This window comes from Acinonyx jubatus, chromosome E1 (assembly GCF_027475565.1).
Source record: "Acinonyx jubatus isolate Ajub_Pintada_27869175 chromosome E1, VMU_Ajub_asm_v1.0, whole genome shotgun sequence".
NCBI lineage: Eukaryota > Metazoa > Chordata > Mammalia > Carnivora > Felidae > Acinonyx > Acinonyx jubatus.
Genome location: NC_069397.1, coordinates 14,831,189 through 14,858,644, shown reverse-complemented (window position 1 = coordinate 14,858,644; position 27,456 = coordinate 14,831,189). Strand labels below are relative to the sequence as shown.

Below are 27,456 nucleotides of genomic sequence, written 5' to 3'. Positions count from 1 at the left end.
CAGAGGTTACCATGGAGACGTTGGGGGCAGGAGGGTCTGGGAAAAGGTGGGGCAGAGAGAAAAGATGGTGACATCTTTGGATAACTGGACATGGGACCAAGGCTCAAGACTAAGGTGAGGAGGGATGAACCAGAGTACAGAGTAAGCACCTTTTCTGAGTTGTCGGCTGCCAGAAATGCATTCTGCTTCGCAGCAAAGTAAACGAAGTGCCTAATCACATAGGTGGCTCGCCCCAACTGCACCAGGGACCCAGAGGGCCACCATCCTGGAACCTCATCCCATTCCCATCCCGGCAATATCTGCCACTCTCGGACACAGAAAGTCTAGTCTGGATCTACAGGGCCCTCGTCCCAGAGTTTAGAAAGGGCCCGTTACTATGTGCCACGGAGTCACACACAAGCGTAAAAGTCATGTTTCTAATTATTCCCCAACACAACAGACACTGAGCACAGACAGCCATGGCCCGCTAGCAGCCAGGGGGACAGTTCTTCATGGTACACACGGCTCCCAGGGTGGAGTATGGATCATAGAGCGACTGCAGCGTCCCTCAGTCTCAAGTCATAGGATGGACATGATGGTCACAGAGCAGGCTCCCTGAGGTGTCTTCTCCTGGGAGAAGGGCCGTTGAATCACCAGTGGCTGGAGGCAAGTGGTGGGAGGTGGGGCTGAGTGCCCACACAGCACCTAGAGAATGCTCTCTGAACACCCTCAAGGTCAGATTCTCCAACATCTAGATTCTGGCTCTCTTCTCTGCCGGCCTCCGCTTCCGGGTGCTAGGGCACTCTAGAGAGAGGGCAGGTTTCTGGCCAGTGACCACAGCAAGGGTAGGGGCAGATGAGCATGAATGGGCGAGGAACACCCTGGAAAAGTCTGTGCCTTCACAAGAGGACAGGTTGGGGCATGGAGCCTGACCCACCAGCAGAAGTGAACCTGGGTTCAATCTTCTGCTCTGGCCCTGGGACATCCTGGGGTGGGGGTACTGGCAGCAGGACAGTCATCGTCTTGCCCACAACATTTACATGAGAGCCTGGGTGAAGGGGCCCCTCCATCCCACCCACTTAGTCCTTGCTGAAAGCAGGGACCCCAGGCCCTCTGCCTATCCCTCAGGGGGACAGGCAATGAGATGCCAAGACTCCTGGAACCCAGGGCTGCTTTGTGCCAACCAGTCTACAGAGCCTGTGCAAATGTGAGCATCTCCCCCCCCCGCCCAGGCAGCCTGAGGCCCAGGATGGCGTGACAAGAATGCAGGCCTGTGCCAGATGGGGCATGTGCCTGGCAGGCCTGCTTGGGCGGAACTGGAAGTGTGTGGGGGGAAAATCAAGAAACGAGATGCAGGCTGGAGGGTCTTCCCACAGCCAGTGGACTGTCCCAGGTCTTCACTGCTGACAAACCAGCTGGTTGCACTCACATCTCAGCAACAAAAACCTGTATTCTAGTGGCCAATTCCAGAGATCTGGACTGGAGAGAGAGCATAGGAGTGTGGCGAGAGCTCCCCCTGGGAGGTGGAGGGTACCTGCTGCCTCTTCTGGGGGCTGGGCCCCCAGCGCTCCTGGCAGTGGTAGGCAGAGCTGGCTGCCAGCTCTGGCCTCCGCCCTGGATCCAGTCTCATCCGGGCTCAGATATGTGGTTGGGCTTCACCCAGTAGGTCCTCTGCCAAGGAGGAGCCAGGCTGGATCTGCAGGGATAAAACAGGCGGTGAGTAGAAGTGGGGGGGGGGGGGGGGAGGGGAAGAGCAGGTTTTCCTTTGTGCCTTTCCATCACTCCCATTCTCAAAGGATGCGGCTCCGTGGTACAAGTGGGTTCCTAGCCCGTGCCCTCGGAGAACCGATGAGGAGCTCAAGTCCTCTGACAGTCCCCTTCCCCACCAGCATCCCATACCTTGAAGGGTTTGCTTATCCCCACCACAGAATGTAGACTGTTGCTATAGTAACAGAGGAGAAACTGGTCCTCAGTCTCGGGGATATTGCTGACATTGAAGTATACCTGGAGGGGAGGATGAATAGGAATGGGGTCACCTCCCCAGGCTGGGCCGCACCCAGCACTCAGCAACAAATTATCCCAGCCTCGGTTCCTTCCAAAGACAGAGCGGTGCTCAGGCAAGCCCTCATGCTGGAGACGTGGAATACCTAGCTTAGGAAAGGGGGCAGGTACCTGGCTCAGCCCATCGTTGAAGGAGACCTGGTTGTCCCTGACCCAGACATAGGACACGTAGTCATTAATGTGGCGCAGCCCCACCTGTGGGAGAGGGGATTGGGCAGTCAGTGGTCTGGGAGGACACAGGACCTATGGCAAGTCCTAAGGAGAGGACGGTTTTACTCCCCAGGCTGGCCATTGTAGCGTATGCACCCTCCCCTTCACTGCCAGCCCCTAGGTGGGCAAGGACCCCCATGGGGGATGAGCATGAGCTCTTCAGCCTGTGCCCAGCTCCCGTAAACCCTCAGGATGGATAAGCCAGAGGAGTATGGCTGATGGACGCCACGCCTTTCCTGCCACATCACCTTGTATAGTCCAATCCAGTCCCAGGGGCTGCTGAGAAAGTCTGGGGTCAAGGAGTAGCTGATCAACATGTCGTTTTCCATGTTCCACAGGCCCTCAGGTATCAGGGTGATCAATGGGGCAGACACCAATGGCTTCAGCTACACGCAGGAGTGGGAAAGGGGTTGAAATCCCATAGCATCATTCCTTTCTCTGAGACGAATGTCCTTGCTGGGCCCTTCCAACACATCAGGGTCAGTAGGGGAAAAGAGGGCACGCAAGGGGGTGGGCATCGAACTCCGCTCGGCTGCCCCGAGAAAGTATCAGACCCTGGCTGGCCGCCTGGAGGAAGGGGCCAAAGGCTTGTTGGGGGTGGCTGGCCCTGCCAGGGAAGATGGGGATGGGGGCCAGGTGGGTAACCACGCAGAGAGTCAAGTGTTGAGGGGTGATGGTGGGGGGGAAAACGGGGGAGTTGATGACAGGTTTAAGAAAGAAGGCAGAGAGCTGCTCTCAGGCCTCTAGGGTTTGTCAGGAACCCTCCCCAAGGCTCTGGGTAGAACAGCTATAGGCATATGGAGGGACACAATGGTATACAGACAGACAAACCAGTATGAAAAAGTGAAGGCTGAGGGCAGCCAGCGGGTCACCAAGGGAAGTCAACATCACCTTGGTCATTCGATGGCAAGATGCGAGGATGGAGGGAGCTCCCTTTGCAACCTGATCCAGGTAGGTTTAGGACAAAAAGGAGAAGTCCTACTTCACATAGTAGGTAATAAGCATAATGGAACTCATTAGCCCCAAGGGACGGTACCAAGAGGAAATGGAAACCTGTTCACAAAGGGTCTGGACACGTTTTTGACAGAGCCCTCCACAGCTTCTAAGAGCTGGGATACCTGACCTGGGAGGAGTGGCAGTGGTGTCCTCCTACAGGTCTCCCCTGGGACGTTTGCTGACATTAGAATCCAGGGCTGGAGGGTGTGGGAGGTGGCCCGGCACGGGTGCTCTGTTAAGTGCCAGGCAGCCCAGAAATTCACCTCCAAGTCAAAGGTGCTGGTGACAGGCTTATGGTCACTGATGCAGTACACCATGTGGCTGACGTAGCTCCTCAGGGTCAGGCAGAAGTGGGGGGCTGGCAGTCTCGGGGTGTGGGGGTTGGCCTGGGGCTGCCGCTTCAACCTCCACAGGATGCGGTCGGTCCACGCGGGCTTGCGTTTTTTCTCACTGCGGGGGGGGGGGGGGGTGCGGGGTGGAGAAAAAGGAGGAGGAGAGAAGGGTTGGCAGGAGAGCAAGAAGTCACCCCCCACAAGCTTGCTGGAGCCCCTAACACCAGGGGCTATCAGTGGCCCTGAGAGCCCTGGGCCACAGCTGGAGTATGGCATGGCAGCAGACTGGAGGGGGCCCGAGGGAATGAAAAGTATGTTGGCTTTTGTCAGACTCCGCCAAGGACCTTCAGTCTGGTCTACGTTTGTATGAATCAAATTGTGATGCGGAACCGTTTCTTTTCAAAGCTTTTCTTCTTTCTTAAACAAAAGCAGCAGTAGCTCAAAAAAGCTGAGGTCTGGACTCGGGAGTCAGACGTGAGCTTGACTTTGGCTTCCCCCTCACTAAAGGCACGGCCTCAGGAAAGGAAAGGGAAGCATTTGGAGAAGCTGTCTATGCCTGCCACCGATACTGTTTGTTCCACTCTCCACTCCACAGGTGGAGAAATTGAGATTTAGAGGGGAAGCAACTTTCCCAAAGTCACCCAGCTACCAAGCATGGAGCCAGGATTCAAGGGCAGGCAGCATGACCACAGAGCACATGCTCTTCATCACACCAACCCCTCCTGGCCTCAGCCTCCTCATCTGTAAAATGAAGGTAATAAGGGTTGCTGACGTGATTAAATGAGATAAAGCACAAAAAATATTTAGCACGGCGGTAGGTACAAAATAAACTCTCTGTAGTCACTGGCTATTATGACTCTTTGTTCTCAAGAGTCCTCCACTGAGGGACCTCTCACCTGTTTGCTTACAAGCTTCCTTGAAGGGCATGAGGGGCCGTACAGCCCCTGGAGACAAGAGTGCTCTCCTCCCCTAGGTAACTGTAGTTGCCCCAAGACAGGCAAATCTCTCACTCCTAACACAGCTATGCCCAGGCAGCTACTGGTGTTCTCGAAGATTGGCTGGCTAACCAGGCCCTGCCCTCCAAAGGGGGACCCCGAGTCCTGGAACGGGGTGGGGTGGGGGGAACAGTGGCTGTTCTGGGTTCCTCCCCCCTTTATTTTATTTTTTTTTTAATTTATTTATTTTGAGAGAGAGAGTGAGTGGGGGAGAGAGAGAGAGAGAGAGAGAGAGAGAGAGAGAGAGAGAGAGAATGAATCCCAAGCAGGCTCCACAATGTCATCACAGAGCCCAATGGGGGGCTTGAACTCATGAACCGTGAGATCATGACCTGAGCCGAAATCAAGAGTTGGACACTTAACCGACTGAGCCACCCAGGTGCCTCCTCCCCCTATATTTTACGTATTAAAAAAAATTTTTTTTAACGTTTTATTTATTCTTGAGAACAAGCGAGAGAGACAGAGCATGAGTGGGGGAGGGACGAGTGAGAGGGACACAGAATCGGAAGCAGGCCCCAGGCTCTGAGCTGTCAGCACAGAGCCTGACGTGAGGCTTGAACTCACAAACCGTGAGATCATAACCTGAGCCGAAGTCAGACGCTTTACCAACAGAGCCACCCAGGCGCCTCCCCCTTCCCCTTTATTTTAAATGAAGCCAGAGTGGTCAAGCCTGGTCAGATGGTTCCCTACTTTAAAAACGTCCCCCCCCCCCCCCATTTTAAAACCTTTAAGGAGTCTTCATGCCTCCAAAATAAAGCTCAAGTCCCCAAGTATGGCTTTCAAGGCGCTCAGGAGTCTCACACCCCTGTCCTACCTTGTCTCCCACCACTGTCCCAGACCCACCTACCACAGTGACTCTTAAGCCTCAGGACCTTTACTCTTGCGGTTTTTGCTGCCCGGAACACACTTCTTCACAGGGAGAGGCCCAATTCCAAAGCTGTCTTTGTCATAAAGCCAGCTTTGAGCTCTCCTTTTTGCTTCCAAAGCATTTTACACCGGTGCTTCCCTAATTATGTTATACAGCGCAGCCGTTTTGTTTCCCAGTCAGCGCGTCGCTTAGCGTGAGCTCGGAAGGCAGGACTGGCTCTTGAGTCCCCTGTGTATTCTCAGCATTAGTACAGAGCCTGGCACATAGTAGGTACTCAATGGTGTATGGAACTCTAACTAAAACCCCAAACTCAATCTCTCTCCTCAAAAATGATCATCTAATCCTAACGTATACGGTTTCAGATGTTGATAACCAGTTTGAAATGCTACTTTTGTCTTCTGTTTCATCCCGTTTTTAATTGATTAATTTATTTTTAAGTTTATTTTTTTTGAGTGGAGGGTGAGAGAGAGAGAGAGAGAGAGAGAGAGAGAGAGAGAGAGAGAGAGAATCTCAAGCAGGTTCTGCACAGTCAGCGCAGAGCCTCACGCTGGGCTTGATCTCATGAACCATGAGATCATGACCCGAGCTGAAATCAAGAGTTGGTCGCTCAACCAACTGAGCAACTCAGGCACCGCCCCCCCGCCCCCTTTTACTGTTTTAAATGAACATTTCCGACGTACTGTTGTCAATTCAACAGCAATAGTCTTCCAGCAACAGAGGCAGAATGGTGTCCTGCTGGTAAACTCTGACTCTGGAATCAGACAACAGGAGTTGGGGGAAGGTCCTGCTCTGTTATTTAAGAGCTACATGGTTCTGGTTGTTGAACATGTGATTTGAAGAGCGTGGAGGGCTCAGAGGGCATGGAAGCTCCTCACCCTCTCCCCATACCTTGCCCTACGCATCTCTTTCATCTGCCTGTTCCTGAATTACATCTTTTTATAATTAACTGGTAATTTAGTTTAAAAAAGAGAGAGAGAGAGAGAAAGCTATGTGCCCTTGGGCAAGTGACTTCACTACTCCAAGCCTCAGTTTCTTCAACTCTAAGATGGGGTGATAACAGTACTTACTTCAAAGAGACATTGTGAGGACCAAATAAATTAATGTGCGTCAAGGGAGTAGTCAAAAAGTGCTAACTGGCTGAAGCATATCTGTTTGGGGCTCCTGGGGTTGTTTCAACTTTTCACTCTTCTGAGGACTGATCAGAGCACATCAGAATGTGCTATTTCCATCCCAGAGACTATAAACAGAATCTCAGAACCTACTGAACCTACATTCAGTACCCAGCAGTGCTTATACTTGGTGATGCGCCACATAAATACACCACTCTTCCTTTCAAAGTGTTCCCCCTCCTCAACTTCCCTATCATGGTGACTTCAAGATCTTCCCCAAGACCTGACCACAGCCTGTCTCCCTTTCTTCCTTTTCCATGGCCTGGCTCAGGCTTATCACTGGGCACCTGTATTGTTCAGTCTTTCAACAAAGATTTACTGAGCGCTTATTATATGCCAGGCAACTGGGGACCTGAAAAATGGGATTCACAAGGTCCTCAAAGAGCTTGTTTGACAAACAAAAGACAGGAAGCAAGTTGAATGTGCACAAATTAAATTCCCCCAGTTCTCCATTTCTAAAAATAACAAGAGCAAAACATGGGGTCCTTCTGTGCATTAGACACTGTGACAGGTGTCTCACGGACTGTTCTAACCCTCTCAACACTGGAAGAATGTCACAGGGCGCATTTTCCTCCTTCTACAAGACCCTGAAGTTCAGAGGTCACCCTGTCCAGGCAGAAGTCGGACGTTTGCCCAGGTCTACGAAGTCCACACTCCTTCCACGGCACTCCCCTGTGGCCAATTCCCAGCAGCCAGAACTGTCTCAGAGCATGCCGTATAGAACTGGACCTCACTTTTGCTTTTTGGCTGAATGGTGTGACTGAGTATAAGAAATGCTGCTGGATATTACCGTGTCCTAATTTTTGAAAAATTAAAACCGAGTAACTCTGCAAATTTCTCTTTAGGAGCTAGAAAATTGGGCCAATTTACTGACCCTAAAGTAGGGAAGTGTTCCATTTCTAGGTCAGAAATGGACTTTTCCCTTCCACTCCCTATAGATGGCTTCTAAGTGTCTCACTGAACTCTGGACATGAGTTTTGACTAGATTGAGCATAACAACCTCTGCTCATCGCCTAGTGGAGAGGTTGACCAGGCTCGTGTTGACTGTAACAAAATCCTATCGCAATCCCTGACTTTAACAGGATTTCCCGCTCTGGGCCCTTTCACCCTCCCCTGTAATGGAGCTGACCTCGTTTCTCATTACATCTTGGCTCAGGGACGCTGCTGTGGCTGGGCAGAGCCGTGTGCGTACTATGCCCTGTATACAACTCACTCGCAGCCACTTTGTATGGCTGGTCAGCCTCTTCTCAAGGTGCCTCTCATCGGTGCTGCTGATTGACCGGAACGTCTGCCCTTCTTTCTGCCAAAGTCTGCTGCTTCCTTGACAGCAGCTCTGACTGACTCCTCCTGGCTTCAGCTGTCTGTCTCCTTACCATTCGCTCAACTTCCTTCGGCACTTACAGAGCTCTAGAACCTTTTACTGGCCAACTCTTGGACTTGAGAGTGTTTATTTGGATCTCTTGCTATGGGTGGGTCTCTCTACTAGGCTGGCTGCTCCTTAAATAACTTATCTTTCTTCCTTTTGTCCTCTCAGGCTCCCGATTCAAACATACGCCAGGCACTATGCTACATACCAGAAACGGTCATAAATCAGCTCTCTTCAGGCATTCAGAGTAGAGCAAGAAAAGCACACCGTGTCTTGAGAACAATACCGAAAGCATGATGTGTGCAGGGCTTTCAGGCGGCATGCCGGCAGGAGAGGACTCTCGGTGGGATGGGGGAGGGTCAAGGAAGGCCTTCTAACAGACGTGATGCCTGAACTGAGTTTTCAAGGATGAGTAACAGTCTGGTTACACAGACACACGGCAAGTGCTCAGTAATGGCGACCACAATGTGGGTTGTATCTATCATGTGGAAGTACCTGCTTCCTTCTTAGCAAGGCTTTGCTATCCCAATCCCGCCCTTTCTGCGGCTGCTGGCAAGACCGGCTGTGATTGCGGAGGTACTGCGGGCTAGAGGGAAGCATCGTGGGCCACCAGAGTCCAGAGTCAGGTCTCAGCCCCAACTCTGCCACCAGTGGCTGAGCTTCCTGGGGAAGTCCTCTGAAGTCCTTTAACACCTCAGGGCCTCTCTAGCCAATCTCAGTCCCTGCTGACCACAGCCTAGACTCAGGTGTAATAATTCCTAGTCTCCTGGTGGTTTCCCTACCATACCTCGGGGTGGGGACAGAGGGACACCTGGCCACATGGCCTGCCAGCAGCTCTCTTCCCGCTGCCAAGTGAGGATTTAAAGTCAACTGGCAGAGGGTCCCAGGCCCCAAGGCTTGGGCCTGTCCCACCGAGGCCTCCCAATTTCCATGATAGCTCTCATTTCCAATGGATGGCTGCGGAGACTGGCGTTCTCCGTGCCGCTGTGGCCCCGGGCCAGCTGGCCAGCCAGAACCTGCCCTCTTACCTCTTTTCCAGCCTGTTCTGTTGCCCAGGCTGGACTCTGTTCCCAGTGTTCATGGCCTCTTCTTGTGTACATTGCCCAGGCCATGACCCCACCCCGTCTTGCTCCACACTCCTAAAATGGCTCACCCTCTCCCCGTTCCGTGGAGGGGCCGCTGTGGCTCTGCCATACCCCTTCCGACACAGGGCCGTCGGTTCTACCTGTCTCCCTGGCCTGGCTGGGGAGATACCTGTTCACTCCCTAAATTCCAGAGGCGCTGCCCTGGAGGCACTTCCCGCCTCCCTCATAAGGCAGCCCCTCTGTGAGGAATAAATGAAGCCGCTGCTCCAGGGGAAATGAAACCCCCAGAACACGTGAGGGGTTCTTCTTTTTCTCTTCTTTTTTTAACATTTTATCTTTAAGTAGTCTCCCCGCTCAACGTGGGGCTCGAACTCACAACCCTGGGGTCAAGTGTCGTACGCTCCACCGATGGAGCCAGACCGGTGCCCCTATTCTTTTTCTTCAAAGAGATGAGAATCCTTGCCAAACTGGGCCAGGGACTCCATGCTGGAGCTGCTTTCGACCCTTGGCCTGAGCTTAAAGTTTTGGTGGTTACCTGACCCTTTCTTGGCTTCTTAGAAACGTTTCTGGGGGCGCCTGGGTGGCTCAGTCGGTTAAGCGGCCGACTTCGGCTCAGGTCATGATCTCACGGTCCGTGAGTTCGAGCCCCGCGTCGGGCTCTGTGCTGACAGCTCAGAGCCTGGAGCCTGTTTCAGATTCTGTGTCTCCCTCTCTCTGACCCTCCCCTGTTCACGCTCTGTCTCTCCCTGTCTCAAAAATAAATAAATAGGGGCGCCTGGGTGGCGCAGTCGGTGAAGCGTCCGACTTCAGCCAGGTCACGATCTCGCGGTCCGTGAGTTCGAGCCCCGCGTCAGGCTCTGGGCTGATGGCTCGGAGCCTGGAGCCTGTTTCCGATTCTGTGTCTCCCTCTCTCTCTGCCCCTCCCCCGTTCATGCTCTGTCTCTCTCTGTCCCAAAAATAAATAAAAAAATAATAATTAAAAAAAAAAAAAAAAACGTTAACAAAAAGAAACGTTTCTGGTAAAACTACCACCTGAAGGCACGAATCTAACAACAGCAGTCGTCACCGTGCTTACCAGGTGCCAGGCACCGGGCTAAGCACATGCAAGGTCTCGTTCAATCCTCAACCCATGAGGAGGGTACTGTTAGCACCCCCATTTTATAGATGACAAGACTGAGGCTTAAACACCTGTCCAAGGTCACGCAGCCGGCGAGGGGCAGAGCTGTACCTCTGACTGCCAGCTGCACCGTCTCTATACTGTTTCCCATAAACTCCTCCCCGCCCCGACAACTACTATTTCATCTTCCTAAATAGTACCTGATTCACCCACAGCTGGGGCAGGGACACTTCATACCAGTAACTGGCTGAGCTGACATTTCTGTCCCCCTGTCTGGGAGGGACCAGAAGGTCTGGGGAAGTGTGGACAAGGGTGCCCAGAATGCTGAAATACGGTCCCTCCCAAGGGAGGAATGAGCTGCTTCCCCCCTTCCTCCTGCCCTACCTGCCCTGCCCCCACCCCCACCCTGCAGCCTCGTCAGCACCTCCATGCTCTCCGAGGACAATCTGGGGCAGCTCCCGTGGTCAGCGCCTCATGAGGTGGGTGGGAGGTGCCATTCCCGAGGTGGTGGCTGGCTGGATCTGTTCCCGCTTTCTAACACTTCTCCTGTGAGGCAGCTCCCTCTGCCACTAGGGCCCGTACAACCCGACTTCCCGGGCCTCCTGGCCCCGCACTTCCTCCTCACAGGCTAATTCCAAATCTGCGGCAGGCTGACCCTCTCCTGGTGGAGCCCCCTCACCTGGTATCGTAGTTGTTGGAGTTCTTATCAAACTTGTAGGTGGGCGGGAAGAGCAGGGGGCCCTCCTGGAACTCCCGGAGCAGCGGGTCGTGTTTCTTGGCAATGCTGAGCTAGAGAGAAAGAACAGTCCCATCTCCTAGGAGTCCTGACCCAGTGGCCCAGCACACACTCCATTCAAGGGATGAGCACGTGCCGGCACGCTAGGCAAGAGTCCAGCAACACGTCTTCCCTTCCTCACCACCGCCCCGGTGGCAGCCTCAGCACCCCATCCCCACTCCACCCCCAGGAAAGCAGCTGGATCCCTTTGTAAACATCACGCGAGATCCCTAGTCCCGCGAGAGGCAGATGCCTGCCATTTCCTAGTCCTTGGACTCTAGGGAGCAGGCTTTGAATTGCATCTGTTTGGGAGCCACTAGCAGACATGTATCACAGTGTACTTGGGTAGCCAGGGTGCCCCCAAAGGGGTAGTATCTCATCCTCCAGAAGGCAAGCAAGCCTGGGGATGGGAATGACAACAGGGTATAGGAGAGTCAGTGTCTGGTGCGGGGCCACGGCAGGCGGAAGCCCTTCTCGTTCCCCAACTTATTTCACACCCGGCAGCTCCTCCAGGCGAAGACCAGGCCCCTGGGTGCAAAGGGAACAGGGACTTCAGAGGCTTGGGAATGGAGGACAGGTGCTTAGGAACCTGAGCAGTACTCCCCACATTTGATATTAGGCCTCCACAATGGGCTCAGATCACCCCTCTGGACCCTTCCTTCATTTGATACCTGATCCTTCTCCCACAGGTCACTGTAGCACCGATTTTTTATGGATTCCCGAACAAAATGCAGCCCAAAGTCCTCGATCCGAAAGTTCATGTCTCCAAACCAGAGAATGAGGCTGCAGAGGGAAAAGAAGGCAGCTGAGGGCTATGATGAGGTAAGAGAAGACAGGAGCAATGGACCCCGGGGCCGCTCACTCCTCTGGCACAGAGCTCGAGGGGCAGGTGAGGTGCCAGATGCTGGGAGAGGAGCCAGTAATGGTAACGACGTGGCACGGGTCCTACTGGGCTGTTCTGACGGCCACTTCCTTGTCCTCCAAAGAGGCCAGCCCCTGGGGGCAAGTAGCAAATACAGAGCAGGCTCTAGGCCTCCCACTCCCCCCTCAACTGGCCACCAGGCAAGGCTGAGAACCAGCTCCCTGTGGGTGACCTCAAGGAACCATGGCCTTCTCAATCTGGGGTGTTCAGAAGTGTCTAGAGCTCCTAGGCGGGCCAGGGAGGCAAAGCTGGATGGGAGAGTAGATGGAGCGTTAGGGAAGAGGCTGGGAAAGGGGGGGAGGGGAGCAAAGCTGCCTGAGGAGGATGCTAGCCTGGGCTGACCGCAGGGGCAGCAGTTCGCAAGCACATGCTCACTCATGGTCCAGGATGTTGGGGATGTTCTGTCCCTCAAAATTTTGCATCTCCAGGATCCGGTCAAAGTGCTGCAGCCGCTGGTCATTGTTGGCCATGTGGGGGGGGAGGTGGCAGTTGATGATGCTGACATAGTAGCCATAAAGCTTCAGGCAGATGTTGATGCCCCCTTTGTTCCCCTGGTGGAACAGGTGGGCAGAAGGGTAGGAAGTCGCTCTGGGTGAGAATCACCTCCCCTTTCCCATTGCAGGGCCAGACACTCAGCTCCCTGGAGCGACGTCTCCATCTAAGAGCCCAGCTCACCCAGTCTGAGGTCTCAGGGGTGCTAAGCTCCCAGGGGCAGGAGAGCAGATATGTAGGGCACTGGCCTGGAAGAATGCTAAGATTCATTTCACCCCCTCTTTTATTTGCTCACCTCTAAAGAACCCAGCCCTCCCCGGCCCAGTGGCAGGAGGCCTCCCAGCTCACAACTCAGACCACAGCTCGGTCCTTACCCAGTACCCGAAGAGGCCAGTGGGGGTGGATTTAGTAGAGAGGATCTGGACAAAGGGCAAATGCTGATGCTTGGCAAAGAAGAGTAAGAGGAGCCCCTGCATGCGGACACTGGAGACCTACAGCACAGGGGGGACAATGGTCATTCATTTCCCTGCACTGGCTGAGCACGACCCTGCCCAGCCCTGAGGTCAATGGTATCTCAGCTTGAGTCTTACTCCCCTTAGCTGCCAAATGATGCATTCTGGGAGCTAAGCAAGTTCCAGTTTCTGTTCTTGGGCTTGGGTGGAAGGCAGGGAAGACAAGGCTGCCAGGGTACCCTGCCATCAGGAGGGCACTGACTCTTCAGTCCCAGTCCCATGGAACCCAGGGGCTCCTCTCACCCATGCTCTCTGGGTCCTTTGGGCACTCTGGGCTGCTACCCCTGTGGGCCAGGGCCTCAGAGAGGAATGGCACAATGCAGGATAGTGGCTAAGGGCAGTGGCTTTGAAGTTAGCCAGATCTGGGTTCAAAGCCCAAGAGTATTTGATACTGGGCCAAGTCTCAGTCTATTTTATCATTGATAAAGCAGGAATCTATCTCATCTATCTCACAGATGCTGGAAGGATTAACTGGTAGCTGCTATTTTCTGGTTTAGGGATTTATTTTTTAACATTTATTATTGAGAGACAGAGCATGAGCAGGGGAAGGGCAGAGAGAGAGGGAGACACAGAATCTGAAGCAGGCTCCAGGCTCTGAGCTGTCGGCACAGAGCCTGACGCGGGGCTCAAACTCACAAACTGCAAGATCATGACCTGAGCCGAAGTCGGACGCTCAACCGACGGAGCCACCCAGGCGTCCCATGGATTTTTTTTTTTTTTTTTTTTTAAGTAATCTACACCCAAAATGGGGCTTGAACTCATGACCCTGAGATCAAGAGTCGCAGGCTCTTCTGATTGAACCAGCCATGCGCCCTTGATTTAAAGTTTTTAAAAGTAAATTGGGTGGCAGGGTGGCTTGGTCAGTTAAGCATCTGACCTCGGCTCACGTTATGATCTTATGGTTTGTAAGTTCGAGCCTCGCACTGGGATTGCTGCTGTCAGCACAGAGCCTCTTTTGGATCCTCTGTCCCCCTCTCTCTGCCCCTCCCCCGTGAGCATGCACATGCACATTCAAAAATAAACATTTAAAAATAAATACATACATACATACATTAATACATAAATAAATAAAAGTAAATTTAGGGGGAGGGGACTGCTCCAGTCACTTAATCATATGACTCTTAATTTTGGCTCAGGTCATGATCTCACCAGTTGTGAGATCAAGCCCTGAGTCAGTCTCTACGCTGACAGCACGGAGCTTGCTTGATTCTTTCTCTCTGCCCCTTTGTCTCTCTCCCTCCCTCTTATAACCATTTTACGAAATTAAAAAATACATATAAGTAAATTCAGGGAGGGGTGCCTGGATGACTCAGTCGGTAGAGCATGTGACCTTGATCTCAGGATTGTGAGTTCAAGCCTCACGTTGGGCGTGGAGCCTACTTAAAAAAAAAAAAGAAAGTAAATTCAGGTAAAGCACATGAGAGAGCCTTCTAGGGTGCTAAACGTATTCTGTATCTTGACTTGTTGACTTGACAGGTGATAATATTGGTGCATATACACATAAAAATCCATAAAAAATACACTTAATTTTGCAAACGTTATACGTCAATGGAAAATTAAGAAAATGCTCCACAAAATAATTATACCCTGTGGTTCGTTGTATTTCCACAGAGGCAATGAGAGCAAGCACAGTGGACATGTGTTTACGGGCTGGGGAGAATGGCCACCATCTACACAAACCCTTCATACCGCATTTAACCTCTGCACCAATGTCCCTGTTCTGCAGATAGAAAGCTGAGGCTCAAGGAGACTAAGGAACCAGTAGGACTACTTGGATAACAGCATTAGAGGTCTGGGATCACCAAAATCCTTGCTCTCTTTGAGGTGGGGTGGGAAAGGGCCCTAGCCAGTGACCATCTTACTCAGCTTCAGGCTGTCTACACCTACCACCCGAGTAGCTGTTTCCGGAGCATGAGGTGCAGAGGCCGAGGAGGAAATCCCCGGGTGGGGAGTGTGTACTGGGGCCTTCCAGGAATTATGAAACTTGATGCCGCAGGCCAGGAGCTTTGGCACAGTGGAGGAGTCAAAGCAGGGAGAACCCCAAACCCAGGAACGAGTGAGGGAGGCGTGGAAACCTAGGGCTGGGTAGAGGTTGCTACAGATGTGTCCTCAGCCCCACCCTCCAGCCCCAGTCTTGGTCTCTCCCATTCACAAGCACAGGATAATGGACCGGACTAAGGAACCGATAAAGATCCAGGAAGGGCTGTCAAGCTTAATCCTAATCCACGGAGCAGGTCTGGGCCACTGGGACCCAGCACAAAGGCACCAGTCCACTCTGTGAAGCAGCAGGGACGGGTGGGGAAGGGGGGGGTGGCAGAGGCAGGAAAGCCTCAGACTGGGAGAAAGGGTGGGGCCACAGGGGGGGCGGGGGGAAGGCGGGAGAGGGGAAGTTGGGTTGGAGGAAGTGAAGTAGGAGGAGCTAAGGAAGGGCCTAAAGGGAGGCAGATAGGGGCTCTGGAGCAGGCAGAGGGCCTCAGGCCCAGGCTTCTCAACCTATAATTGGCAAACTCCTGCCAAAGGAAGAGGCTGCAAGCAGGGCTCACCCCTTCCCCTCAATTCTTGGCTAGGGGAAGGAGGGACGTCTAGCTGCTTTGGGTGCCAGCCCCTCAGGCAGTCCTCCCAAACGCGGGACGCTGCATGGGTGGAATGGGTTGTGTCCCTGCCACAAGCTGAGCTAATTTCCTTGGCTCCATTCCATTCTACCAATCCCTTGCCAGTTAGCTGGGGTGCAAGGAGGCCTCCAATCTTGGGAAGAGAGTGGGTGGTGAGAGTAGTGGTTTTGCCCTCACAGAGGCTCTAGCTCCTCGTCTGTAGAAAGAGGCCTGAGTTTCATCTGGAGAAGACCAAGGGCTTGGGGGTTGGCCTTTTCTAGCCTCAGCAGCAGGACAAAACTTGTATTCCCTCCTCCTGGCTCTGCCCTCAAGAGGACTCACATCTGTTGCCTTGGCATCTTTAGGCAAACTGGGGTAAGAGAATCAATTCTGAAGAAATCCAGTCGCCCAGGGAGAGGAATAGAGCAATTCTGGTATTTCCCAGAAGCACTGCATGAGGCGCTCTGAATGGGAGGATGCTTCATCCCTCAGCTGCGCAGGACATAAAGGTGAAGATGCAGCAATCTAGAGCCTTTCTGTGGAGTCTCCTATGGTCTAGTTTCCCCAAAGAATACTGGCCTTTCAGACTGAGAACTATTTTCCTCGCCATCTATCTCCCCTCTCCTAACCTCTGGGCCCCTAGAAGTTGAGGCACATGTCCTCTATGATCAGAGGACACCCTCGGATACCAGCAGGCTAGCCTTGGGATACCTGTCAGCCTCAGAGCTCACCAATATAGCACTAAAGTATAGTAATCAAAAACATGGGTTATGAAGTTTGAAAGATATGGATTTAAATCCCAGATAGCCTGTGTGACCTCTGAGTCTTGGTTTTATCTGTAAAATAGCCATATTTCAAGAGTTATGGTTTCTAAGTAATGTATATGGAAAGCTTATTTACAATGCTTACTACCAAGTAAGCACTCGATACATGTTAGCAGTTATTATTATATTCAGGGACTTCAGGCTGGGCATGTGAGTAGAGATGGAGGCTGGCGGTAGGGTAGGCACTGAGGTGTTAATAAGCTCCCCCCTCCACCCCCCCGGATTCTCCCAATCTGAAAAATATCAAGGTGTTAAACTAACCCCCGCGGTCCCAGCTCAGCTCCAGCTACATTGGAAAGACACAAGGCAGACAGGAGCACCAGGAAGCCAGGTGCAACTGAAGTTCAGGCCTTTAAATAAATGGAAACAGCATGAAAGCCTGAGTGGGAGACCAAAGGACTGGGGGTTAGTGAGGAGAGGGGAGATACATTTCCCAACTGCCCATGAACTTGTAAGTTACCTTGACGAAGGTCAGAGGGGAAAGCACATCCATGAAGAAACTGCTCCATGGGTCTTCAAAGGCAGTGTCAGAAAGGAGGCTCATGATCCCACAGTTCATTTCCTGCAAACTGCCCATCCCAGGTCAGAGGATCTCCCCCTGGCCTAGAGGGTACTGCCTCTGCCACGGACATTTAATACTGCCCTCAGCACTTTCAAACCTTGGGTACTCGTGACCGTGATCTCTCCCTCCCCTGGCTGTTGATCGCCAACCCTTCGCCATCACTAACTCAGGACAAGAGACACTGACTGGCTGAAAGCTCCTAGCCTTCAGACTCCAGAGCAAGGGAGGACAGGTCACAGTTCCCCGTGGGGACGATTTGGGACTGGCTGGGCTTACCTATCTCAGATATGGGGAAGGGTGAGGGGGCATTGCAGACACCTACCCAATGACATACATGTCCACACTCAGGTTCTCTTTGTTGAGCTGAAGAAGATCACTGAGGTCTAGAGGAGGTGCTGCAGAGGCCACGTTCCACGTCACAACATGGATGCTGTGGAAGGGATGCAAAGGGAAGTCGTGGAGGAAGGAGGGTAAGACCTTATCCCGGTAAACGGGCCGAGGCCCGCTAACGGCCGCACCACGATCCCCTGCAATCGTAGTGGGAAATGTGTTTCTGCACCTGGGTGTGGGAAGAGGTGCACTGAACTGCAGGCTCTTCATCCTGACTTCCGTCCTGAAGCAGGACATTTCCATCCTGCTTTGGCTCCTCCATGCAGGCCCACAGCTGCCCACACCTGGCAGCATGGGTGCTGCTGACATCAGCAAAGCTGCTCAAAGTTTTCTGGGGCAGGCAAGGGAAGGGGTGGGGATGAGGTGGGTCGTCAGGAACTTAATAATTCCACCAGCCATTCACACCTCAGGGCTCCTAAGACCACCAGAAAGATTCTGGAGGTTCAGTTTTTACCTTGTAAGAGGCCTCGGCACTACAAGACAGGAGAATTTCAAAAATAACAGAGATAACAATACCACATTCCCTTCCTTCCTTCTTCCTAGGAGGTCCCTGGAGCATAACCAAATTCTGCCAAACATTTCAGGGAGCCCAAAGAGAAGATCCTAAATAACAAGGTTCTCAACATCTCTCTCAAGAGTCTACCCTCTCTTGGGAAAAGTCATCAGTTGGATAACATCCTCAACCTTGGCTTCATGCTAGGGAAGCAACAGAACTTAGATCAGCAGCTCTCAATAACAATGGATCACATCACAGGCTCCGGGGAAAAGACACTTGCAGATCTCTTTAATTGAATAGTTACAGCAATACTCCCAGAGAGCCCGATTCTGCTCAGTACAGAGCAGGCAGGAGCTACAAACCCTGCAGAGACCAAAGACAGCCACCAATCCCTAGGTGAGTCCTAGGGACACTATGAGGAGAGGATCTGCAGCAGCTGCAAACCGAGAATGGGAGCAGCTACAAGGGGGTTGAAAGAGGTGGGAGAGAAGGGCAGGTCGTCTAAAAACATCTCTTCTTCACCAGATCCTGTTCTCAGAGGTCCGTGTTCTAAAAAGCACAATTTGAAATTCTTGGCCTTTTTAAAACAACTTCCTGCCCCTCCCTATGAACATCAACAAAACAATACACAAACCACCTTTCTAGGCATTCAGCCAAAGATTCTGGGCTACGTTAGTTCAAGATCTCCCCCTGCTGTCCAACAAAGGATTAAGAAAAGCAACCCTTTTAGTGCAAGGCTCTTTGTTTTCCCACGGACCAGCTCTAAATGGATGGAGAACAAAAGTCGGGATTTCTTGCCCTCACTCTCAGATCCGACGATTAGCAGCAAATCCCTGCATTGTGACTTGCACTAAGTTGGTGATTAGCGCTGTTCTTTGCTAAAGAGCAAGCATGGGACCAGGCTATATCCCTTCGCTAAAGGATCTTACCTAAATCTGATTTCGGATTTCAGGAGATCACAACGGGATCAGGCAGACCCCGTGATGTACGTGCTGATCAAAAGAACAAGATTTCTACTCTAGAGATGACAGAAGAATGCCTTGTTATGTCTTTAACTTCAGACAGCCCGACACCGCTGCCTCCGCCAGTAGCAAACTGAGACACCTGCTTGGGGCACCCAAATAGGAACGAGCTCGACGGCTTGAATTTGGAGGGGGCGCGGGGCTTGGGCCCAAAACAGCCCACTCGACATCGGCTTGGGAGAACTGGGGAGGGCCTCTGAACTAGAATCAGCCCTGTAGGCCTGGTCCTTTCTCTCCCAGTCTAGTTCTACCCCAGATCCGCAGCCCGGAATGGGTACGAGGCAGTGATCCTGCCCGGAGCAGGCCGGCCTGCCCGCAGCCGCCTTCCTCACCTGAGCGTCTTGCCTCTCGGTTCGGTTAATTTCCGTGGGTTCACAGCCGCCATCGTCCCAAGCAGCGGCCCGGCCGCCTCGTGTGTCCCCGCCACAGCCGCTCCTGGCCCGATCCGCCTCCCTCCTGCAGGAGGTCCCGGCCAGCTTACTCTCACCAATTGTTTTCCTTCCGGATTCTGACTCTCCGCCTCAGCTTCCGTAAGAGGCGGGGCTTGAGGGCACGAAGGGCTCTGAGTGGCTCGGCCCGGGGGAAGAGGCGGGCCTCTCCAACGAGCGCGAAACGGCGAAAGGCTGCGAGGAGAGAGGCTTAGGGGGATCCGGGCCATAAGACAGGCACGTCTCTGTGTCGTCAGAACCCGACGCAACCATGCCCCGCCCGGCGCGCCGGGCATCTGTCACCGCCCCCCACCCCCGCGGCTCCCAGGGTGCCCCGCGCGAGGCCGGCCGGGAGGGGCTGTCTTCCGGCGGAAGCTGCTGCGAGGCCCGCACCAGCATCCTCGAGCCGGCGCGTCTCCCTATCGTTGGAAATGGGGTCTCTGACCTCTGCGCTGTGCCCCTCCACCTCCCCAACGCCCAGAGACCCAAAAGGCGAAGGTTGAGGGTGGGGTGGCAGCCCAGCCACTGTCCTGCCTGTAAACCAGCCTCTCTGCCCCTCATCTAGAGGTAATCGCTCTCATGTTGGTCATTGAGCTCCTCCGTCGTTCCTCTCCACTCCCACTTGAAAGTGCTTCTCGCTTTTCAAACTCATTAGGTTATGTATTACACGTTAGACGCTGGAGGTTCCTGGACTCTTAAAAAAAAAAAATTAGCCACCAAAGAATGAAAAACCACTCCCTATATTTGATGAATATCAGATGATTATTTTGCCAAAGAGTAACACAGATTTTCTTCAGATAACTGGTTCTTAATCTTTTTTGGCAGTGGGGAGGACGGTGCATGGGATTCCTTTGAGGATCCGATGAGAACCATGACTCCCCAGAAGAACGCACAATTTCACAAACAAGTGTTATGAGGTTCACAGACCTGGGACTTTTTTTTTTGTTTGTTTGTTTTTAAATAAATGTTTTGATGGGTAGGATGGTAAAAAAGAGGGAGATGTGAAGAGGAGGAGAGACCAAAGCAAAAGGGAAATACTGCCACTATAAAGTGGCAGAATTCCTTTCAAATACGTGATGTCTGCGTAAGTACAATGACGAGGGGATGTTTTAATTTACAGAAATTGGCCTGCAAAAAATTTTGGAGACATCTTGTATTTTTTTCTAATCCTGGTAAAATGGAGGACATCAGCAGAAGTTGGAGCATATCTAAGTTGTAAAATGGACATAAGGACATCACCAATAAGCTGGACTCCAGAAACCTCTGTCTAGGATTTTATTAGACTGCTTTTCTCCCCCCAATATACCTGTTTCGGAAGATTGAGACAAAAAGGCACAAACTCACATTAAATAAACAAGGTAATCTAATCAGTTCTACAAAGTGTATTTTGTAAAAGAAGTAGCACTAGGAACCAACCGAAATAAGTCAGGGAGTCCCAGCAGGGACTATAAGAGGACTTGGGAAGATATACACATGCCCACAATACTGACCCCGTCCCTGACCTCTCTCGACGAGAAGGCCAGAGCCCGGCATCCCCCCTTAACAGAGGCACTGCTGCTTCAAACTGGGACTATGACCCTGGAAATCTAATGGAAGCAGCTAGTCTGCAGGGGCATGGCACACCCTCAGGTACTATCCCCGGAGCTGAGCCTTGCATCAGAAGCCCCTCTCGGTGCTAGTCAGTTTGGGGGGTGGGTGAGAGGGTAAGGGGGATACTTAAAAGCCAACACTGTTGCCCAGCAGCAACACTATCCGTGGGGATAGAATAGACCAGGGACACCCCTCCTTATGTTTCTGTGGGTTGGAGCCCCAGATCCAGCTGACCTCAGGAAATTCTAGCTCAGCTCATGTGGATGCTTTCAAACTAGGGCAACAGGTGGATGTGGGAGGAGCCAGAGAAAAGCCAGATAAAGAGCAAGCCCCCAACTCCACGGAGTTGGAGTGGTATGTGTGGATCTTAAGAGAAGAGCTGAAACAAGGAGACTAACATCTGCTGACCCTCAAACTACCTGTCTGCTGAGAACATCATGGTTCGTTTCTCCCAGGATGACCCACATCTGGACTTAGATGATGAATGAAGAAGGGAAAACGTTAAGCACAAATATGATTATAGCTAATACAGAGCTTGTAGGAAAACATTAACATTTTTCTCCAGTAGTAATGCTTCACTTTCCCAGTCAAAGAGAAGCTACCAGCAGTCGGGATCCTAATAACCAACTGAACTGCCCCAGATCCATTACTGTAGACCCCACAAGGTGAGGAGACTGAAAGGAAGGTGTAACAGGACATTTCCTGGTCCCAAAGAGGCCTCAATGAAGGTGGGAGACAACCACACTGAGGGGTCTGAGTCCATCCACTGTTGCCCCAACAGGGCCACAGGGAAGCATCCATCAGGATATCACAGGTGCAATCCTGTGAAACATTCCCTTATTGCACTTAGAAATGAGTAAGGCAAAACAAACTGACAAGAACATAAGGATAAATGATCCCATCCTACTTCTTGCTCCCCCAACACAGATTTGGTCTCTTAATCAGCCACCCCACCCAGGCTGGCATGGGCTTGGATCACAACACGCTTGGCTAACAACATACCTCACAAGGCTTGGGACATGTCGGATGACACCACAGCTACCTCGGATTCTCCCACCGGGAAGGCATGCTTGGGTTTTGCCAAGTCGTACAAAACCATGAAGCACTCAGCAGCTTCTACCTCCCTTGGAGTCGACTTTTTCACTGGCCTACTATGGTAGAGTTCTATACCACGATCACTACTTGCTTTTGATTGTCCAGGACAGAACTCAGCATGGGGATGGGATGAGCTGAGTCCTTGATCTCCAAATTCCTTTCCGGTAGCTGGAGACAAGAGGGAACATGTTCTGCTGGGGAAAAGCTTTTTGCATGCTTGTTTTGTGCAGCAAGAAAAGATCAGGACCCTTCTGTCCTGACCAGCCTCAAAGACAGGGCAGGAATGTGAGAAAGCACAGAGAAAAGAGGATTATTGCTGAGTGGCAGCACCAGCCCAAAAGGGAAGAGGAGCATGGACATACAGAGCTCCTCGGGGGGGTGGGCACACTAATTAGTACATACAGGGCAGACTCAGTTCTAAGGGCCACACTGGACAGGTCCCTCCAGGTGGAGAGTTGACCCGGGCGTATCATGGGCTCTGTGAGGTTCAGAAAGAGTGGGCAACAGGAGGGCCGAGAAGCCATAGGTGTTTCTAAGACTAGTGACCAGAGATGCGATGCCTGGGGCAGAGGTTATCTGAATTTGTTGAATTTTTAAAACAGACTGGCTGGGCCCTGGGTACTTCCTCGGTGCTTACAGCACATGAACAATGGGTTACTGAGAGCAGAGATCACAGTTAGGAAGCCACACTGCTGTTCTGTGGAAATGGAGGAAAAAACTGTATTTCCAACTCATCTCCTCTCCCCAGGTGAGCACTCAAATTTGCAAAGATCTGCCCAGGAAGCGAAATACCTCAGTTTATCCCAAGGTTGAAAACAAACAAACTTAAATCATTTAAATCACCACATCACAAAAGGCAGCTATTTTGAAAGACTAAAAATGTCACTTGGAAATAAAGGGAGGGGCACACAGAAATGGGCTGAGAACACAATGGCTGGAGAGGGAGGAGCTGTAAACACAGCAACCTACAGGCCATGTATCTCAGAGGAGCAGGCTCCCGTACACGCGGGCTTCATAATACCAGACGGTCTATTTGTTCACAATATTGAAGGGCATCTAGAATTAGCTACAGTAAGGGATCGAAAGTTGCCTGAAGAATGGGCACAGAAAGGCTGCGTCCGAAGATGGCCTGTCACTCGGGAGGGTGGAGCTGCTGGGCCTTCCTGTTGACCACTGTCTTGCAAAACTAGAAAAGAAATACAATTATTAAGGAAGCAACAGAGGAAAATAGAAGCACACTGTAAATCGTCATCGATGGGGGAATTTCAAAAGGAGGAAAGATGCCAGTTGGGGGTTGGGGTCAGGGGAGAAAACTAAGGCCCAAGCAGCTGGCATTGCACCAATCCACTTGATCTTACTGTTTTATCTCTCAGAAGTTCTCAAGCACAAGAGGCAGGGAGAGCAAGCTGAGGTCCACGCTACTGCCAAGACCCCAGGCCTCCTCAGCTCCTTAGTGGTAGAGGACAACCAGATTTTATTTGATAAAATAATCTTCTCTCAGAGCCTGATGGGAAGCAGGGCCAGGTTTTCAATGCCATGACCAAGCCAGCTCTGAGCTGCTGGAATACCAGGAGTCTGGGGAGGTATGTAGGGCCCTGGGGGCTAAGAGAAGGACAGGGCTTGGGCAAGAGTGACAGCATTAAACAAGGAACATCTCACTCTGGTCCTATGACCTGGGCAGAAATACTCTCCAAGCATCTGAAAGATGCTGCCTCTGATGAGGACAGCTACTTAGTATGGGATCAGGAGGTCTAAAGAACAAGGAAACGATGCCCCAGACACAATGATGGACCCTAGGAAAAGCTGTCTGGCCCGCAGATTTTCCAAGGGTGGGGCAGGTAATGCTGGCCTGGGAGCTAGGAACGAGCTCAGGGGCATAGGGGGCACCCCGGAATGCCAGCTGCAACTTGACACGGCTCTAGCTATGACAGGGAGAGGAATTAGTTGCAGATAAGCTTCAAATCTGTATCTACCAACACAGCCCCACTCCTCACCCCCCGGTCCATGTGTCTGGGCCGTTCATTATAAAATCACACATCCCTGAAATGTCCTAATAGTCACAGGATCTTTCAGTGGAGGGCTGAGAGCTGTTCAGCATGGCAGCCATCGTTATCAGTGGAGGGCAGGATGATGAACGAAGCGTGCTTCCTGACTCCACAGCGAGCTGCTGAGGCCCCGAGGACCCAAACTGGCTTTCACGTCTATGACATGCAAAGGGAGGGTATTCAGTACATACAGTGCAGAAGGGGGAGGGGTGGCTTTAGTCATCTGCGGTCATTCCTTTCACAGGGTCCTTTTGTCTCATCTGGAACAGAAAACAACAGGAAAAACTGAAGGCTCTTGCTGCTGATGGAACTCCAACACAAATACATTCTGCCTTCTCTTCAGTCCTGCCAATGAAGAGGGTGGAGCATTTTTTGTTCACAAAGCTAATCAGAAGAGAATTCTGCACACATACGGCCAAAGCCCTACCATGGATAGCTCCGTGTCACTGGTCCCACTGTCCAGGATTTCTGTTCCTCGCCCTGCATCCCAGTGCTGGGGTATAGCTCTTAAGCTCCTCTCTTTCTTCATTCATTCATTCATTCATTCAACAAATATCTATGAAGCAACTCCTTTGTGCTGGGAACTGCACAAAACTGCTTCAGGCCTGAGGATTCAACAGTGAACCAGGGAGAGACCAAGTCTCTCCTCCCAGTGCTTACATCCTGGGGCAAAGTGAGGGAGAACAAACCAATATGTCAGGTGGGGCCAAGGGCTGTTTGGATGGAGCACGACCCTGGAGAAGCGGGTTGTGGAAGGTCTCTGACAAGTGACATTAAGTAGAGACCGGCAGGAAGCGAGGTGGCAAGTCCTGTGGCTCCCTGGAGGGGGCAGGTGGAGGGAAGGGCAATTCCCTTTCCTGGGCTCTGCTGAGAGGCTCCGCGCCATTGGTCAGATGGGCAGAGCGTGGCACGAGAAGGCAGGGCTTGAAAGTGCAGGGGGGGCGAGATCTCAGCAGAAGTGTGAGGCTGCCGGAGAACAGGATGGGGTCTTCTCTGGAAGCCCTGAGTGGCCCCTGTCAGCTGCACCTTCCAAGCAGAAGTGGACACAACTTCTCGTGGGGAGACCGCAGAGGTGATCTCCCTCAAATCCTTTCCAACTCGCAAGTTCCACTCTATTTGCAGCATGCCTGCAACACACGTGTATTTTAACTTCCCATCAGATATTTCTTCACTATCCATGAGTGTTCTGCTCAACTCTCATTCTTTATTCATTCAACAAATTGTGAGCGCCTCAGAGAATGGGCCTCTGGAGTCAAACTGCCTGGACTGTATTCTGGCGCCATCACCACATGTGACCCTGAACAAGTTACCTCACTGCACTCTAAGCCTCAGTGTCTGTGATGATAAGATGAAGATAATAAAAGCGACTACGTCGTGGGGCTGTAGAAAATGAAGTAGAGGGATTCATGCGGAGTACTTAGTGCGGTAGAGTGCTGGCCCAGAGTATGCGCTCAGTCCACCCCACCTGGGATCTCTGCAACACCCTGCGGCAAAGTGGGGGGGGGGGGGTGTGCCCGCAAGCTCCGAGGAAACTGGACTTCTACGCTTCCTCCTCAGAGTTCTGTTCCGTTCGCTAAAACTTTAACACTGCCACGTCTGCACAGATTCTACCTCAGAAGCAGCAGTTCTCCACTAGGACGTATTTTCAAAATACGCTTCCCGCCACATTTGGAACTCGCGTCCATTTTTCACACTCCCTGCTTTCCCCCAATTATTACACTCAGTGAATCCATGTGGAACCTGGACATGGTAAAAAAAAAAAAAAAAATTCTCCTGGAGGTTCCGATATTCATTCCCTGTTGACAACTTTTACTGGAATGACATCAAACGTCTCAGCTTGGCCTTTTGGGCCAGAGTTTCCTGCTTGAGCAAAAGAATTGCCCAGACTGCTTGTTGCAGATTCTTGGACCCAAGACCTGATAAGTCAGGACCTACAGGAGACAGACGATAAGTGAGTCATCAAATCAGTCAGTCTTACATGCCTCACTTACCATCCCCAGCAAAGATCCTCTGTGCCAAACAGGAAGATCCGTTTTCTGACACAAAGCCAGTATGTGCTTATTCCTACCTCCACCCGGGTGCCTATCCCCTGTCGATTTGCTCTAAACTCACTTTCACAAATGATGACTTTCGATTTTTATTGCTTCTGTAACTTCAGTTCTCTATTATCAATTAATGCCTGTTAATATATTACTTTATAGGAGTTTAACAAATTCAAGATTTTCCAACATGATAGAAATCTGTTAAGGATAAAGGCACTGTTTTATAACACTTTTTTAATGTTTATTTATTTTTGAGACCATGCAAGAGACAGAGTGCAAGCAGCGGAGGGGCAGACAGAGGGAGACACAGAATCGGAAGCAGGCTCCAGGCTCCGAGCTGTCAGCCCAGAGCCCAACGCGGGGCTCGAACTCACGAACCGTGAGATCATGACCTGAGCCGAAGTCAGATGCTTAACCAACTGAGCCACTCAGACGCCCCACTGTTATGTTTTTAAAAAGAGAAAAAGTTTACCTTGTAGTATTAGGCTGGAATTGGAAGTATTTGTGTGAACATACACATAAGACAGATATGGAAATAGCTACAGATGTGAAAGTTCCTCAGCTCTGTCCTATGAGAAGGCCTGGGGGCAGCAACAGCCCAGCAGTAACGAGCACACCCAGGACCCTTCACTGAAAGGAACCAGGGCTCCTTAGAGACATGGTCCCAAGGCTGTGTCACGGAAAGAAAAAGACAAACCCCTGATGCCTTGTGCTTTGAGTGGACAGAGGTAACCTGAGCAGTAAGTGGAAAGATAGCTACAATGCAATGAAAGGACACCAAATCTGTGACATTCTGGCCTAAAATATATAAACTGGATCTAATCCTGCAGAATCATTGCATAAACCCAAACCAAAAGACATTTTACATGATGATTTGCCTATGCCTATAACCTTCAAAAATGTCAAGGTCACGGAAGTCCAGGAAAACTGAGGAATTGCATAAGAGTGAAAGAGACTAGAAGGGTACAGCGTGTGACACTGGGCTGTATCCGCTCGAAAGGACAGAAGTCTCTGGGAAGCCTGGGTGGCTCAGTCAGTTAAGCATCCGACTCTTGATTTTGGCTCAGGTCATGATCTCACGTGTGAGATTGAGCACTGTGTTGGGATTCTCTCCCTCTCTCTCTGCCCCTCCACTGCTCTCTCTCTCTCAAGATAAATAAATAGGGGTGCCTGGGTGGCTCAGTCAGTTAAATGTCCAACTTTTCATCTCAGCTGGGATCATGATCTTGCAGTTCCTGGGGCTGAGCCCTCTGTCGATGCAGAGCTGCTTGGGATTCTCTCTCTCCCCCCTCTCTGCCCCTCCCCGGCACTTTCTCTCTAAGAAAGAAATAAACTTAAAAAAAAAAAAAACTTAAAAGGAATGAGGTCTCTGTGTAAGGGGGCATACAAGAGTTCTTTGTGTTTCTCTTGTCATTTTCTCTAAGTTTGAAACTCTTTCAAACTAATTTTTATTTTTTTTTAATTTTAGAGAGAGAGATCACATGCATGCAGG

The 27,456-nt window shown here is 51.5% G+C and overlaps 2 protein-coding genes and 1 long non-coding RNA gene across 6 annotated transcripts in view; 1 reads left to right on the top strand and 2 right to left on the bottom strand.

Annotated features, from left to right (window-relative positions):
* Nucleotides 1-389: 389 nt before the first annotated feature.
* Nucleotides 390-19,488, bottom strand: INPP5K (inositol polyphosphate-5-phosphatase K). 4 transcript variants are annotated; one of them, XM_053212334.1, is made up of 13 exons: nucleotides 19,097-19,300; nucleotides 17,416-17,577; nucleotides 17,179-17,286; nucleotides 16,755-16,863; nucleotides 12,742-12,858; nucleotides 12,251-12,426; nucleotides 11,625-11,736; nucleotides 10,858-10,967; nucleotides 3,510-3,696; nucleotides 2,499-2,636; nucleotides 2,152-2,235; nucleotides 1,879-1,983; nucleotides 1,412-1,675 (listed from the first exon to the last, which is right to left on the bottom strand). In XM_053212334.1, the coding sequence occupies exons 2-13, from the start codon at nucleotides 17,553-17,555 to the stop codon at nucleotides 1,616-1,618; spliced, it is 1,446 nt and encodes a 481-aa protein (XP_053068309.1). In that variant the 5' UTR covers nucleotides 17,556-17,577; nucleotides 19,097-19,300; the 3' UTR covers nucleotides 1,412-1,615. The 4 variants fall into 4 exon arrangements, with proteins under 4 accessions (XP_026890433.2, XP_053068309.1, XP_026890436.2 ...); XM_027034632.2 differs by lacking the exon at nucleotides 17,416-17,577 and having other exon boundaries at nucleotides 390-1,675; nucleotides 19,097-19,488; XM_027034635.2 differs by lacking the exon at nucleotides 17,416-17,577 and having other exon boundaries at nucleotides 16,755-16,856; nucleotides 19,097-19,278.
* Nucleotides 19,489-19,616: 128 nt separating this feature from the next.
* LOC113592723 (uncharacterized) lies at nucleotides 19,617-27,321 on the top strand. Its single transcript, XR_003412676.2, has 2 exons — nucleotides 19,617-19,759; nucleotides 20,313-27,321. It is a non-coding gene; the product is annotated as an uncharacterized LOC113592723 (long non-coding RNA).
* The window catches only part of PITPNA (phosphatidylinositol transfer protein alpha), a 40,222-nt gene continuing 33,219 nt past the window's right edge, over nucleotides 20,454-27,456 (bottom strand). The window contains exons 11-12 of the mRNA XM_027034636.2: nucleotides 24,114-24,182; nucleotides 20,454-23,063 (exon numbers count right to left, since the gene is read on the bottom strand). Coding sequence (XP_026890437.1) covers nucleotides 24,138-24,182 — 45 coding nt within the window. The 3' untranslated portion in view covers nucleotides 20,454-23,063; nucleotides 24,114-24,137. The remainder of the gene's footprint in view (nucleotides 23,064-24,113; nucleotides 24,183-27,456) is intronic.